General features: G+C 36.4%; 2 protein-coding genes across 2 annotated transcripts; both read right to left on the bottom strand.

The window, feature by feature from the left end:
• Nucleotides 1-3,286: 3,286 nt before the first annotated feature.
• On the bottom strand, nt 3,287-4,591 carry LOC110933274 (receptor-like protein 35). The gene has a single exon (XM_022176503.1). It carries the CDS (start codon nt 4,589-4,591, stop codon nt 3,287-3,289), a length of 1,305 nt encoding a protein of 434 aa, XP_022032195.1.
• A 216-nt stretch (nt 4,592-4,807) lies between these two features.
• On the bottom strand, nt 4,808-5,782 carry LOC110933273 (receptor-like protein 19). The gene has a single exon (XM_022176502.1). The coding sequence runs from the start codon at nt 5,780-5,782 to the stop codon at nt 4,808-4,810; it is 975 nt and encodes a 324-aa protein (XP_022032194.1).
• Between the last annotated feature and the right edge of the window lie 8,241 nt (nt 5,783-14,023).

Genomic DNA, 14,023 nt, shown 5'->3' with positions numbered 1-14,023 from the left:
AAGAGGCAAGTACTTCATCACAACCTACCACAGCTAAGCAAGGAACTGCAGGAATCAAACACAACAATCAAGGCACTAGATGAAGCTAACAAACCTTACCGAAGACAAGGAAAGAAGTTTAGCTTAGGGGTTGGTGTTAGGAGATAAACTAAACTTATTATTATCTTTATTATGTTGTTATTTGTAACTCATACTTATATACTTTTGGATGATTATTAGGACTAGACATAACATGACGGGTAACCCTCTATTCGATGCTCTTGTAGTTACACAATCCCGTTTGAAAACAGTTGTGTAATGGTGTCAACAACCATCACAACACAATGGTTGGAAGTTGGTTACCTGCCATAGTCTTGTCTATATTTGACTTACGTATTATGGTGTTCTTCACCAAGATTAATCGAATCATTCTTTGCGATTAATCCATTCACTTGTTCAATCAAAACTTCGATAATTCATGTTTGTGAAAAATGTGTTCTAGGGCAACAACACTTGCACTATAATTGAATATAAATCATCTATTAAAGGTATAAATTCAAACTTAAAAGATGTATCAGTAGTAAGAATAATAATAGATGATTTATAACAATTGAAACCCTAGCATAAATCCAAAACACAGGCACACTATAGGAACAATAAGTAAATGTTATTGGAAGACGAACTAATGAACTCAAATAGATTCATAAATTCCAAGATTTTATCCTCATATTACCTTACCTTTGACACAACACCAGAAAAGCTATTGTCTTCAATATTTTCTGGAAAATCATATTGAAGTACTAAATCCTATTAAATTTGACAACCCAAAAACAACAAACGTATAGTGGCCACGTCTTCTACTGATTTTGAAAAAGGTTGACCTTCTTCACTTCCCAAATCTCTGGAAAAACCACTTATAATACCCTGTGGTTAGATGATCAGTAACCCACTTACAAAACGAATAAGTATAACAACCCAATCAATTCCATTTGGGAAGTCGGACTTGGTATATTCTTCGAATGAAACTTTTGGAGGTTTTGATTCTTCTGAATCCCAACATTTCATAAATAAAGGGAATCCACACAATGCCTGATTTCCAATGTAAGAACTGTTTGAAAAGGTATTGAACTGTTTACCTTGTGGTATGGGTCCAGTGAGGCTATTGTTGGATACATTTAAAGACTGAAGGAAATTCAGTTGTACCAAGTCTAGAGGTATCGTTCAAGAGAGCTTGTTACTAGAAAGATCTAGTGATTCAAGATGAAGATGTATGAGATTCCCCATGGATGGTGGGATGATGCCAGAAAGCTCATTATTAGAAAGGTTAAGCAACTGAAGACCTAAGGGTTATAATAGGCTCTGGAATCTGTCCTCTAAACATGTTACTTGAGAGATCAACTGCAAAAAAAGTGTTTATAATCTTCACATACTCCATGTTTAAATTTGTTAGTCATCTGAATTGAATACCAATATACCCCCATATCTCTTTTACCATATATGATGCATTCGCCTCGGTTCCTTCATAGCAGACCATTCTTGGAAATACTGATGTGGCAAAGCACCAGAAAAAGAATTGTATGAGAGGTCAATGATGCGTAATTTCGGGAACTTGACTTTGACTTTACTTGGTATACTTATAATGCCATGAACTTTTTTGAACGTGAGAATTAGAACCTGTAGCTCTGAAAGTGCCCCCAACTAGAAGGGAAACGTATCCTCTATAAAGTCAGTGGCGTAGCTTTTAAGAGACGGGAGGGTGCACCTGCCCCCCGATTGTTTCGGTTAGAAGTGTAATATTTTTAATTTTTCGTTCGAAAATTTTAAAATTATATAGGTCCGCCCCAGTTAATTATTTTGCTTAAAAATCCCCTACCCCTACTAAGTTTATTGTCAAAATATTTTTACATATTTTCGTATTGAGTTAAAATAAAATGTGAAGAACGAGCTATTACTAAGTTTTATAATTGTTCATAAACTTTAAGTAAAGTTTGTTACTACTTTATATATAAATCAAAGTTGAGTGTTGTTTTTTATATTAAAGGTGTTAAAGTACTTACCATTTATCTTAAAGATCGTTGAGCTGAGTTGTAATTTTTCGTCCAAGTATTTAACATTTATCTTGCATCATTATAAATATTTGGTCTTTATTTTTGTAAACAATATTTAGTGTTTTTTATGTGTAAGAACGCCTCATTTCGAATGAAGATTATGTAGTTTTATTTGGAGTTATTATTGTTTGATCCGACACGAATCGAGTATCCGGCCCGAACATATAACCCGAAACATAGCGATAGGAAAAAAAAATTTGGTCCCATCACTTTTGCCACCCCCCCCCCCACTCGGGAACTTTTAGTCAAGCTCCGTCACTGTATAAAGTTATATCCAAGATCTAGAAACTCAAGTAATTTACAGTTCTCCAATGATCTAGGTACCTGCCCCTCTAATTTATTTGCACTTAAATCCATCATCTCAAGCTTACTTTCATTGGTGAATATGTTAGGAATGGTTCCTTGCAAAGTGTTGCTTTTAAGATTCAGCACTACCAAGGAATTGCTTAATTTCCCCAAACATGGAGGAATCAAGCCAGTAATGTTGTTAAGCGACAAAATCAAGAATCTGGAGAGACAAGAAGTTGCATATGTATGGAGGGATTTCTCCGGTCAGCATATTCTTTGGGTCATTATACCTATGTGTTTGTTTATTCGGGATAAATACACATATAATATATGGAGAAAAAAAAATATTGGAGGCCCCTACTTTTTGGGGGCCCTAGGCCTTTGACTAGAATGCTAAGCCTATCGCTCCGGCCCTGATTAGAACTGTGACTAAACTACATAATTAAAACACAATTTTTTGTTTAAATTAGATAACCTGGTGTCAACTAATTTATTCTACTCTCATTTTCTTTTGTAACAGACAACTTTTGTGAAAATGTCTTTAGTGAATTTGAACTTATTTGTGGGTTTTAATATATAGAATAATCATTAATTACCATTCTTATGAAAATAAAGAAAAGGACAATCAAAAGCAGTAAGATGTTTTTAATAGACAATGTTTGTGAAAATAGGGTTGACCCAGAATTCACAAAGGCATTCAGGACAAAAAAAGGAAAGAAAACACTTCACATATATTTATTGGCTTACATATATCTTCTTAACACTGCATACCTCCAACGAACTCATTGACTCCCAACTATGAAGAGATTTCATAGTGGCGACATTTCTTCACTTTCTGAATCTTTGGGGAAACCACTTGTAATACCTTTTGGTTAGATGATCTCCACAAACGAGTCCAATCACTAGCCCAGTCACAACACGATTAGTATCACAACCCAATCAATTCCATTTGGGAAGTCAGACTCGTTATCTTCTTCGAATGAAACTTTTGGAGAATTTGATGCTTTTGAATCGCCACATTTCATTGATAAAGGGTATCCACACAATGCATTTCCCATGAAAGAATCATTCGAAAAGGTATCGAAATGCCTACCTTGTGGTATGGGTCCAATGAGCTTATTGTTGGACAAATTTAAAACCTCAAGGAAGTTCAGTTGTACCAAGTCTTGAGGTATCACTCCAGGGAGTTTGTTACTAGAAAGATCGAGTGATTCAAGACGTATGAGATTCCCCATGGATGGCGGGATAACGTCAGAAAGTTCATTATTTGAGAGGTTGAGTACCTGAAGACCACTAAGGGTTTTAATAGACTCTGGAATCTTCCCTCTAAACCTGTTACTCGAGAGATCTACTGCAGAAAAGATGTTTATAATCTCCACATACTCCATCTTTACACCTTTGTTAGTCATCTGAATAGCCACCTGATAATATCCTCGCCTTGCATTCACCTTGGTCTCCTTCATTGCTGACCACGCCTGGAAATATTGATGTGGCAAATCACCACAAAATGAATTGTATGAGAGGTCAATGATGTGTAATTTTGGGAAGTTGACTTTGATTTTACTCCGTATTGTTATAGTGCCATGAAATCTGTTGAACCTGAGAATGAGAACCTGTAGCTCTGAAAGTGCTCCCAACCAGAATGGGAACATGTCTTCTATAAAGTTATATCCAAGATCAAGGATCATGAGTGATTCACATTTCTCCAAAGATCTAGGTACATGCCCCTGTAATTTATTTTCACTTAAATCAATCATCTGAAGCCTACTTCCATTGGTGAATATGTTAGGAATGGTTCCGTGCAAAGTGTTGCTTCTAAGATTCAACACTACCATAGAATGGCTTAATTTCTCCAAGCATGGAGGAATTGATCCGGTAATGTTGTTGAATGAAAAATCAAGAAACTTGAGAGACAACAACTCACATATGGTCGATGGAATTTCTCCGGTAAGCATATTATTTGACAAAGAAAAGTACTTGGTGGTTGGTGGTGGCACTGGGATCGATCCATGCAGCATGTTGTTACTCAGGTCTAGTGTTCCCTTGCTAATGTTCCACATCCATTTGGGTATCACGCCCTCAATTTTATTGTTATCAAGGTACAAATACTCCAGTTGGTTCTGAAACCGTATAAGTTCAGGAAAGTCTTTCAAGTCACATGATCTCAAACTTAAATATTTGAACTTCGCTTGAGTTTCATTTGTGCGGCCACCCATGACTGGAAATGTGATATTGTTTCCATTTAGATTCAGATATTTAAGTTTCTTTAGAGAAAGAAACGGATAAAAGTTTACTGTGACGTTGTTATCATTCAAATAAAATGATTCTAGATTTTGGGAATTCAGCAATGAGCTTGGAAATGATCCTTTCAACTGATTTCTGGAAAGGTATAACTCTTCAACTTGAGTCAGATTAAAAAACGATGATGGAATTTAACCATACAGGTTGACGTCATCAAGATTCAAATAAGTGATCTTGTTTAGCTTACCAAACCAATCAGGCAGCTTCCATCTATCAAAAATATTTTCGGAGAGGGACAAATATGTGAGGTTTGAAAAGCTTTCTAAAGAGGGAAGGCTACCTGTGGAAACGCATCTACTTAAATCCAACATCTTCAAGTGTGTGAGATTCCCGATTGAGGGTTGAATAGGTCCCGAAAACTTGTTGCCAGAAAGATCCAGAACTGTAAGCTGTGTCAGGTTGTTTAGAGATGCAGGTAGAGTCCCTGTGAAACCGCAGCTACTTAGATCCAAGATGTTCAAGTGTGCGAGATTCCCGATTGAAGCTGGTATTGTAGAATCAATCTTCACCTCTGAGAGATGCAATTCTCTTAAAGTCTTGCTTGACTTTTGAACTAGAACTTGGAAGTCAGAACTATGCAGCTTTAATCCATCCCAATTTCTTGTGAGATCCAAGGAAACCAAATTCCCGAGCTGTGAGATTTGTTTTGGGACCTCCCCATTGAAGGCAGAATATGACAGATTCAGATTTGCTAACTGTGAAAGTCGTCCTATTCCAGATGGAATTTGAGAGAAACGGAAATGGTTATCTGCAAGGTTTAGTGTACGAAGGTGAACGAGGCTGAACAAACTATTGTTGGAATCTATGGGGCCATAAAGAAAGCTGCTGCTCAAGTCAAGCCCGATCACATGACCAAACCTGCACTCAACCCCGTCCCATAAGCAACCATTTATCGCACCATCTGATGTGTTGAAGTTCCATGAAGCAACCTTTAGATAAGCATCAGAGTCAACAGATGCGTACTTGTTAATTGGCATGTTCTCTTTGAATTGGAATAACAGAGTGCACTCATCAGCATGGCTCAAAGAAGAAAACTTGTTGGCCAATCCATATTCAAGAACATGTAGCAGCAGTATCAGCATAAACAAATGAAAGGATTTTGCCATGATGTTTAAGAAAGAAGTTAAGTTTACATAGATGAAGGATACACGTTCATTATATAACCAACTTCTATGATTAGAAAAAAAAAAGTAAAACAGAAACATAACTATGGTCAATAAGTAGAAAATAAACAAATTAAAAGTTAAAATTATTTTGCACGAAAGTCCTAAAAGTAAAAAAGTAAATATAAACAAGAATTTAATGTTGGTGGGAAACAAAAACAACCTGTTTTCAAAAATATTAGTGCATCATACAATTATGATGCATTAATTTTTTTTTTTTCCAAAATAGGTTTTAACATATTGAAAATATAGGTTATCCAATGAGAGCATGCACAACACATCAAGCGTGGCATGGCATGTATGCAGACAACCCCAAGGCAGACCACCCTGTGTTGTGGGTGGCATCCAGCCACTGGTCCGAGGGTCAAGGTCCGAAATCAAGTACATGGTCCGAATGGTAGAGATGGCCTACACACAAACAACATTATTTCTACATTTTTATATAAAAAAAAGTGGAGTGTGAGGTGGAGTTTTGGTGTTGTGGAAAATTGAGTTTTTTTAGAAAGGTTTGAGAAATGACGTGACATGCTAAGATGAAAGTTTGTAGGTGTTTGCATTGTAGATCAGGGTCGGCCCGAAGGGTGTGCGGGATGGGTGACGGCTCAAGGCCCAAACCCATTGGGGCCCAAATTTTTTGTTTTTGTATTAATTTTACACTGTAAAGTTAGAATATATACATAATAAATCAAAAAAATACCATCCTGAAGCACTTTGTTTGGTGGTTTGAAAACTTTAATAATAAGAAGACACGAGTTTTAATCCTGACATCCTCAGTTTTGTTTTTCTCAAATGACATTAATTGTCTATTTTTTTTTCAAGTTACATTAAATGATTGGTGTTGATTCAAATGGCCCTTCATTTTCAAATATTTAATTATTTATATATATACATTCTTTTTAAAAATTATATTTAAGGGGCCTATATTTTCTGTTCGCACATGGTCTAAAGATTTTCGAACATTTTCGGAGACGACCCTGCTGTAGATATCTGAGATTCAAGTACATAAAAAATATGAGTGTACATGAAGAATTTCTTCCGTGAAAGAGATATATTCATGACAACTAGAGGGAGCGCGTGATGCGACGGAGGGATCAATTTCACTACAACAATAAATATTAAATAAGGTTCAAAAAATGAAAAAAAAAATTAGATGAAGGCGTTGGTTATTAGAAGGTTAAGCAACGGCTACATTGTAAGGAAGCGATGGTCTTTACGTTAGAATGATGGAGGATTAAATTTTGAATTTTCACTTTATAACCCAGCATATCGTATCCTCTTAATATCTCTCGTACAAAAATTTCATGTTCAAATTTTTATAACTCAATATACGACGTATCGTCTTAATATTTCACATCTTAATTACATTTTATCTCAAAGAGTTGTGTTTTTAAATATGTAAATTTTAAGGATAAACACATTATATAAATCAAATATGACACTAATAGGGTATCAAATGAGTCGTGTTCATAGGTAAGTGGGTTGGACATTACATAATTTTTAAATAATTTTCTCTTCTAATATAGATAAAATTTGTTTGTATATCATATAAAAAACAGGGCGAAACTTTCTTTTAAAATGGTCAGTATAAGATAACTTCAATTTTTAGTTTCCGATATCTTGGGTCAGATTCTGGATTGCATCCTTTGTTTCAAGCTTCTTGCTAGCATTTTCTTAATATAAATTATTGGCAGTGGGTTGTTAAAAAAAATGCCATAAATAATTGTATAAAAGTTGCATTTGTTTGAGAAATTTCACTGAAACTTGCTAGAACGTGAAAATGTTTTTAATATAAATTATTGGCAGTGAGTTGTTAGAAAAAAAATGCCATAAATAATTGTATAAAAGTTACATTCGTTTGAGAAATTTCACTGAAATTTGCTAGAACGTGGAAATGTTCTTAATATAAACTATTGGCAGTGGGTTGTTAGAAAAAATTGCCATAAATAATTGTATAAAAGTTATATTCGCTTGAGAAATTTCACTGAAACTTACTAGAATGTGGAAATATTCTTAATATAAATTATTGGCAGTGGGTTGTAAGAAAAAATTGCCATAAATAATTGTATAAAAGTTACATTCGTTTGAGAAATTTCACTGAAACTTGCTAGAACGTGGAAATGTTCTTAATATAAACTATTGGCAGTGGGTTGTTAGAAAAAAAATTTTCATAAATAATTGTATAAAAGTTACATTCGTTTGAGAAATTTCACTGAAACTTATTAGAATGTGGAAATGTTCTTAATATAAATTATTGACAGTGGGTTGTTAGAAAAAATTGCCATAAATAATTGTATAAAAGTTACATTCGTTTGAGAAATTTCACTGAAACTTACTAGAACGTGGAAATGGTGTGTGGATATGAATATCTGATTAATGGCAAGGGGACGATTAATTAGATTTAGTGGTTTGACTTCTGGACTCATATGAAAGTAATAATGTTCATAAAGTCTCATATGAGATAAGAATTTGGATCAATAGGTCCAGGGTTCGATTCTTACAAGAGGGTTTTCCCATATTTATTGGGTTTCCTCCTGAATTGGTGTATAGGCATTATGCCTAGTGGAGATGGATATGATCGGGTGGTTCCGCTGGTGGCACGATGATACTCCAGTAGTCCGTCAGTGATCCAAATTTGCCGTTCAAAAAAAAAAATAATGTTCATAAAGCATGGTAAGTAATGACCATAAGTTCAATAAATGAATGATATATTTAAAAAATAATAAGAGTAAATTACAAGTTTTGTCCTTTATGTTTGTCCCAAATTTCAGGCGCTGTCATTTACCTTTAAAATTGATGAGTTTTATCCTTAATGTTTGAAAATGTTGCAAGTTATGTCCTTTATGGCAAACCTAGTTATATTTTTGAGTTAAATGAAGGCATGTGCAGTGAGGGTAGAAATGTAATTGCACATCCCACTTGTCTGTCCCCCTTTAATTATAACAAGATCTGCCCTCATTCATTCACCTGCTTCACATTGATCATCCCTCCTCTTTCATTTCTAGGGTTTTAGCCACTGTAAAAAAGACGATCAAGATTCCGATGTCGCAGGATGAAGAAGGCTGGTATATCAGGGATAATCTTGATAATGAAAGTGTCGTTGAACTGTATGGTAAGTTACAAACCCTAACTTCGATTTTGGGATAAAATGTTGTGGTTTTTGTTAATCATTAGTTGATTAATAACATAAATGTTGAAAATTTGCAGATGGTTTTCCCAATTTCTTTAGCATTTGCATTCATCATGGTGGTAGGCTTACATCACCTCCTGGACGCACATATGTAGGAGGCAAGATCAGTTATGTTGACTTGATAGATATTGATAAGTTTTCCATTCATGAAGTCGATCTTATGCTTGATCAGTTAGGGTATAATAGCTTGAACCCAATGTATTACCAGTTTTTGAATCCTGAAAAAACCCTAGATGATGGTCTTGAACACCTAACCAGTGATCAAGACTGTCTGAACTTGGCTAGGTATGTTGAAATGCACAAGATGATCCATGTATATACCACTCATGGCTTGAAAAACATGAAGGAACTGTTTAGCTCACCTAGTAAACCTCCTAGACCTAGCATCACCATTGAAGAGATAGATGAAATTGGACCATATGTGTAAGGACTGCAAAAATGTCCCTAAACGACCTGTAAGTGAAAACCCGGACCCCTGAAACCTTAACGTACATGAAAAACCAAGAAAACAAGAAATTTGACCTTCAGGCGGGCCGCGTAAAGGTTAAGCATGGCCTTACGCGGGCCGCGTCAACTTAAGGTTGACTGGATAAGCATCCGGGACCATGTGTTGACCAGGTGGTAACCCTACTCGTGACACATAGGCCCTACACGTAGACTAGGTGGCCATGCGGGCCGCATAAAGGTTATGTATGGGTTTACGCGGGTCGCGTGAAACCCAAATTCAGGCTATAAATAGCATGTGCATGGGGCTTTCATTTTGTGTCGAAAGTTTTAATACAAAACGAAGTATCACTACTCGAAATCATAATTTTCATTAGGGAGGCGCTGCCACGATACCGGGTATTAACTCGATCGCTATTACGATTCAATGTCCGATCGATTGGAACTATCCAATGGATGTTTAAGTGCTGCCCACATTAGGGTTATACTTTGTCATTCGTCGTGAATTCGATGGATGTTTAAGTATCACACTTTGTCATTCGTTGTGAGGGTTTGTATCTCGTGAGTTATCGTAAATGCTGTATTAGTTACTAACCTAGTTCGTGTGCATTGTTGTTTAAACTAGGTTATCAGACTTATCAGTAGGCTAAACTCTGCCCGTTTAAACTTGCAATGTGAGTCATTCTCTTTTTATCAACAATGTTTTACAATACTCCAAATTATTTTCAAAAAGTTATAATTACAGGGATTAAGTCGTGGTTATCTTGAATCACTGGCTAGTGGGGTATTGTGCACATTACTAATTTCTCACAGTTAGGCTAATCAATCCTAACAGTGATAATCATCACTACTTGGGTGAAAGGACCCAATAGTGGTATGACCATCGTCACCAGGAGGTGACACGGCGCCAGATAAAAATAAGATAGAAGCCATTGTAATCGCTCTTATGCTGTAATTAATAGCTATGTGTCGTTTTATCAAATGGAGTGACCCACCAGTATTTCCCCGCTGACAAAAGTATTTTTAAAACATGTTTCATGTTTTGTAAATCAGGGAATTTCCTCGGGAAATTCCTCTAATGTAAATTACGGGGTTCATCCCATGTGATGAAATAAAATAATCGGGCATTTACAAGTTTAAAGATCCTGTTAAAATCTTCTGCTGCTAAATCAAATAATAAATATCACGGGTTTTCTGCCCCGCGACTCCTGAACCGGGTAAAACCGGGACGGGGGCCATGACAGAAAAAGGTGGTATCAGAGCCACTGATCCAAGCCAATTAAGTATTCTTAAATACTTAAATTTCTGATTGCCCTTCTGTGATTCTGTGAAATTTTAGGTACAAGAATTTAACTTAGAATTTGTGTGTTTCTTCATATATGCTAACAGCATGAACGAACTGTCAGAAGCCCTTCAAAACTTTACTATCCATACTACAGATATGGATACTACTACGGGCTACCAGGCCGAGATAGAAGAGCCAATGGTATTCCGGGCTCAACCCGAGGATAAACCCAAAGTGAAAAAGAGAAGGAGGTTTGTAGGCTCGAGACGTGTGCGTAGAAAGAAACCAACAATATCGAAGGCAAAAGTTAAAAAGGTTGAGGATCCCAAGGATAAGGGAAAAGGGATAGAGATTGGAAAGAGTTCTGGGCAAGCTCAAGAAATGCCACCCTGGGAAGAGTTAGATCATAAACTAGCAATTAGTGATCTCATCGGACCTGCCGACGAAGACTTTTTCTATTACCCAGTTGAATCCCAACTCCCAGTAAATTTGGAGCCGGCTATCCCAGATCCCATTGTGAACCCCCAACCTCTACCCGCAGAACTGGAAGAATGGTGGACCACCGACTGGCAGTTTTCAGAACCTTTTGAATAACCCTAACACCTTTTTCCCTCAGTTCGACCCGGAGCCTGCACCAAACCCACCAATGAGTAATGAAAACTTGGCCGAACTCCGCCACTATGGCGAGGAGCTGGTAGATGCAGGGAATAGAATCTGGGAAGTGGGAGAACAGATCTCCTGGAAATACGACGAGAGGGAACGTCGTTTCTGAAGTGCCAGCTGGCGAGGATATGATGTGGCGGTGTGGTGTGTTTGTTTAATAATAATAAAATAATAAATAATATAATCTTGTAAAATAACTAAAATAAAACTTTGTAAGATAATCAGTGTGTATGGATGCATACTATTAAAATATATAAAATCGGATAGTCGCAAAGTCGACAAATTTTGACTGTACATGTTAGTATGATTATGTGTTTTTGTGTTTATCTTTTCGAGTTAATTGACTATTTGTTAATTTACAGTATGGGTAAGCAAAGAATTTCGGATATCTATCGTCAACTAGATAATTCACCAAAAGATAAGGGAACCTCATCTCAATCGAATTCCTCAAGATATTCAGCAGATATTAAGGAAGGAATATTTGTTCGTAAGGCACAGTTTGAGGAACCACTTACCGCTAAGAAAAGACGTCGAATTATTAGAAAAGTCAAGAAAAAGAAATGATAAGTAATAAGGAAACTCAGGAAATTATAGGAAATTGTCGAATTTCGATACAAGACGAAGTCGACAGATGTATGCACCAACAGAAATAAGTAATAAACCCCCATGGGAAGACGAATTAAATGAAAAATGGGCAGATCTCTATATGTTAGCCACTACTGCAGTAAATGCCAACCTTTAATTAAGTTAAATTGCCAAACCCAGATCAACCAATAAAATTAGATCTCAACACCTTTACCCAGTACTAGCACCCATATCATCTATAAACCAGGAACTTTAGAAAAAGGGAATAGAATAAAAGCACGCTAGGCATAATATTCCTAGTTAGACTAAAATAATGCACGACCCTAGTATATTTTGAATTTCAGTTGTAAGTTGTAATAGACTTGTATATATATATATATATATATATATATATATATATATATATATATATATATATATATATATATATATATATATATATATATATATATATATATATAAAAGTTGCACTGTTTTTTTATCTGGTTGTACAGTTATACCTAAATGTTTGCACTAAATATTAGCCTGTGATAATTACTAACTGATAAGTATTCAGATGGAAAACGCTGTGAATGAACCAGTTAATGAAGTTCCTCAATCAGAAAGCAATAACGAGGATCACTTCTTAAATCGACAAGATATAGAAAACATTGTCGCTCAGGGAATAGCTAACGCTATTCCTGCAATCGTTGCTGCAGTTAAAAGTCATGTTCAGCCTTCACAAGCTCACCCCAGTAAACGCACGCGCGACGATAATTTCAGTAATAGTGTTAACGGAGGAGGCAATAACGACAACTTAATTCAGGCCCCAATACTCAAAAGAATGAAAGCTACAACACCTGGTTGCACTTACAAGGAATTTCTTGCCTGTAAACCAGCTGAATTTGCAGGCACTGAAGGGGCGACCGCCGCACTGCATTGGTTAGAGAAAACTGAAGTAGTAATTAAAATATGTAAATGCATGGAGGAAGATAAAGTCATGTACGCTTCGCACCTTTTTAAGGAAGAAGCATTAGAGTGGTGGAATATGGTGTTGCAAGCCAAGGGAAGCGACTTGGCTTATGCTATGAATTGGGAAGAATTTAGATAAATGGTGGAAAGAAAATTCTGTCCCGAATATGAAAAGGAACAAATGGCAAACAAGTTCCAGAGCCACCGAATGGTGAATGTTGACTGTCGAGGTTATACTTCGAAATTTTTCGAGTATGCCACGCCAACTCTGGCGAGCCAATACTTATTTCTCGCTACATTTGGGATTTAATTAGCGAGATCCGTAATATCGTCAAAGCTGCCAGACCCCACACAATTGATGATGCGGTGGAATTAGCCAATACCTTGACAGATGAATTGGTACGCACGCGAGAAGAGAATAGAAAGAAGGAATTGGCTCACAAGTTTACCCAAGGCTTCCGAGGGAGTAATGCTAGTAACAACTTCAGGAAAAGAGGAACTGGGCAATCCTCCACTATCCCATTTTGCAGGATTTGCAAAAGAAAGCATTCTGGAAAATGCAGAGGGTATTGCAATTTCTGCAAAATTCCAGGGCATCAAGAAGAATATTGCAGGAGGAAGAAATCGACGAACTGCTTCAACTGTGGAGAAGCTGGATATTTTTAGACCAGACTGCCCTAAACTGGTCAAACCAGCTGATAATAAGGCTAAACCTGCAGAAGGAACGACCAAGAAGAATGCAAGAGCCTTTCAGTTGACTACACAAGAAGCGGATCTGATTCCGGATGTGATAGCGGGTACGTTTCTAGTTCACAACCTGTATGCAAAAGTATTATTTGACTCTGGTGCAAACCAAAGTTTTATAAATACTTCATTCTGCCAAGCTCTTAAATTACCGTTAACCAAACTTAGGCAGGTTTATACGGTAGAAACAGCCGACGGTAACTCTGTTAGCATAGATCGAGTTTTGCAGGAAAGTAAAATAGAACTTTCAGGTTATAAATTCTCTGCAAACCTGTTACCCATGAACTTAGTTGGATTCGATGTTGTATTAGGAATGGATTGGTTA

This window comes from Helianthus annuus, chromosome 4, assembly GCF_002127325.2.
Source record: "Helianthus annuus cultivar XRQ/B chromosome 4, HanXRQr2.0-SUNRISE, whole genome shotgun sequence".
In the NCBI taxonomy this organism is placed as follows: Eukaryota; Viridiplantae; Streptophyta; class Magnoliopsida; order Asterales; family Asteraceae; genus Helianthus; species Helianthus annuus.
The sequence above is the reverse complement of the archived record's forward strand: the minus strand, read 5'-3'. Positions and strand labels throughout refer to the sequence as shown.

What these genes read in the sequence shown, in the direction of transcription:
- LOC110933274 (XM_022176503.1), bottom strand. Translation starts at nt 4,591, where the DNA reads ATGGGTGGCCGCACAAATGAAACTCAAGCGAAGTTCAAATATTTAAGT.
- LOC110933273 (XM_022176502.1), bottom strand. Translation starts at nt 5,782, where the DNA reads ATGGCAAAATCCTTTCATTTGTTTATGCTGATACTGCTGCTACATGTT.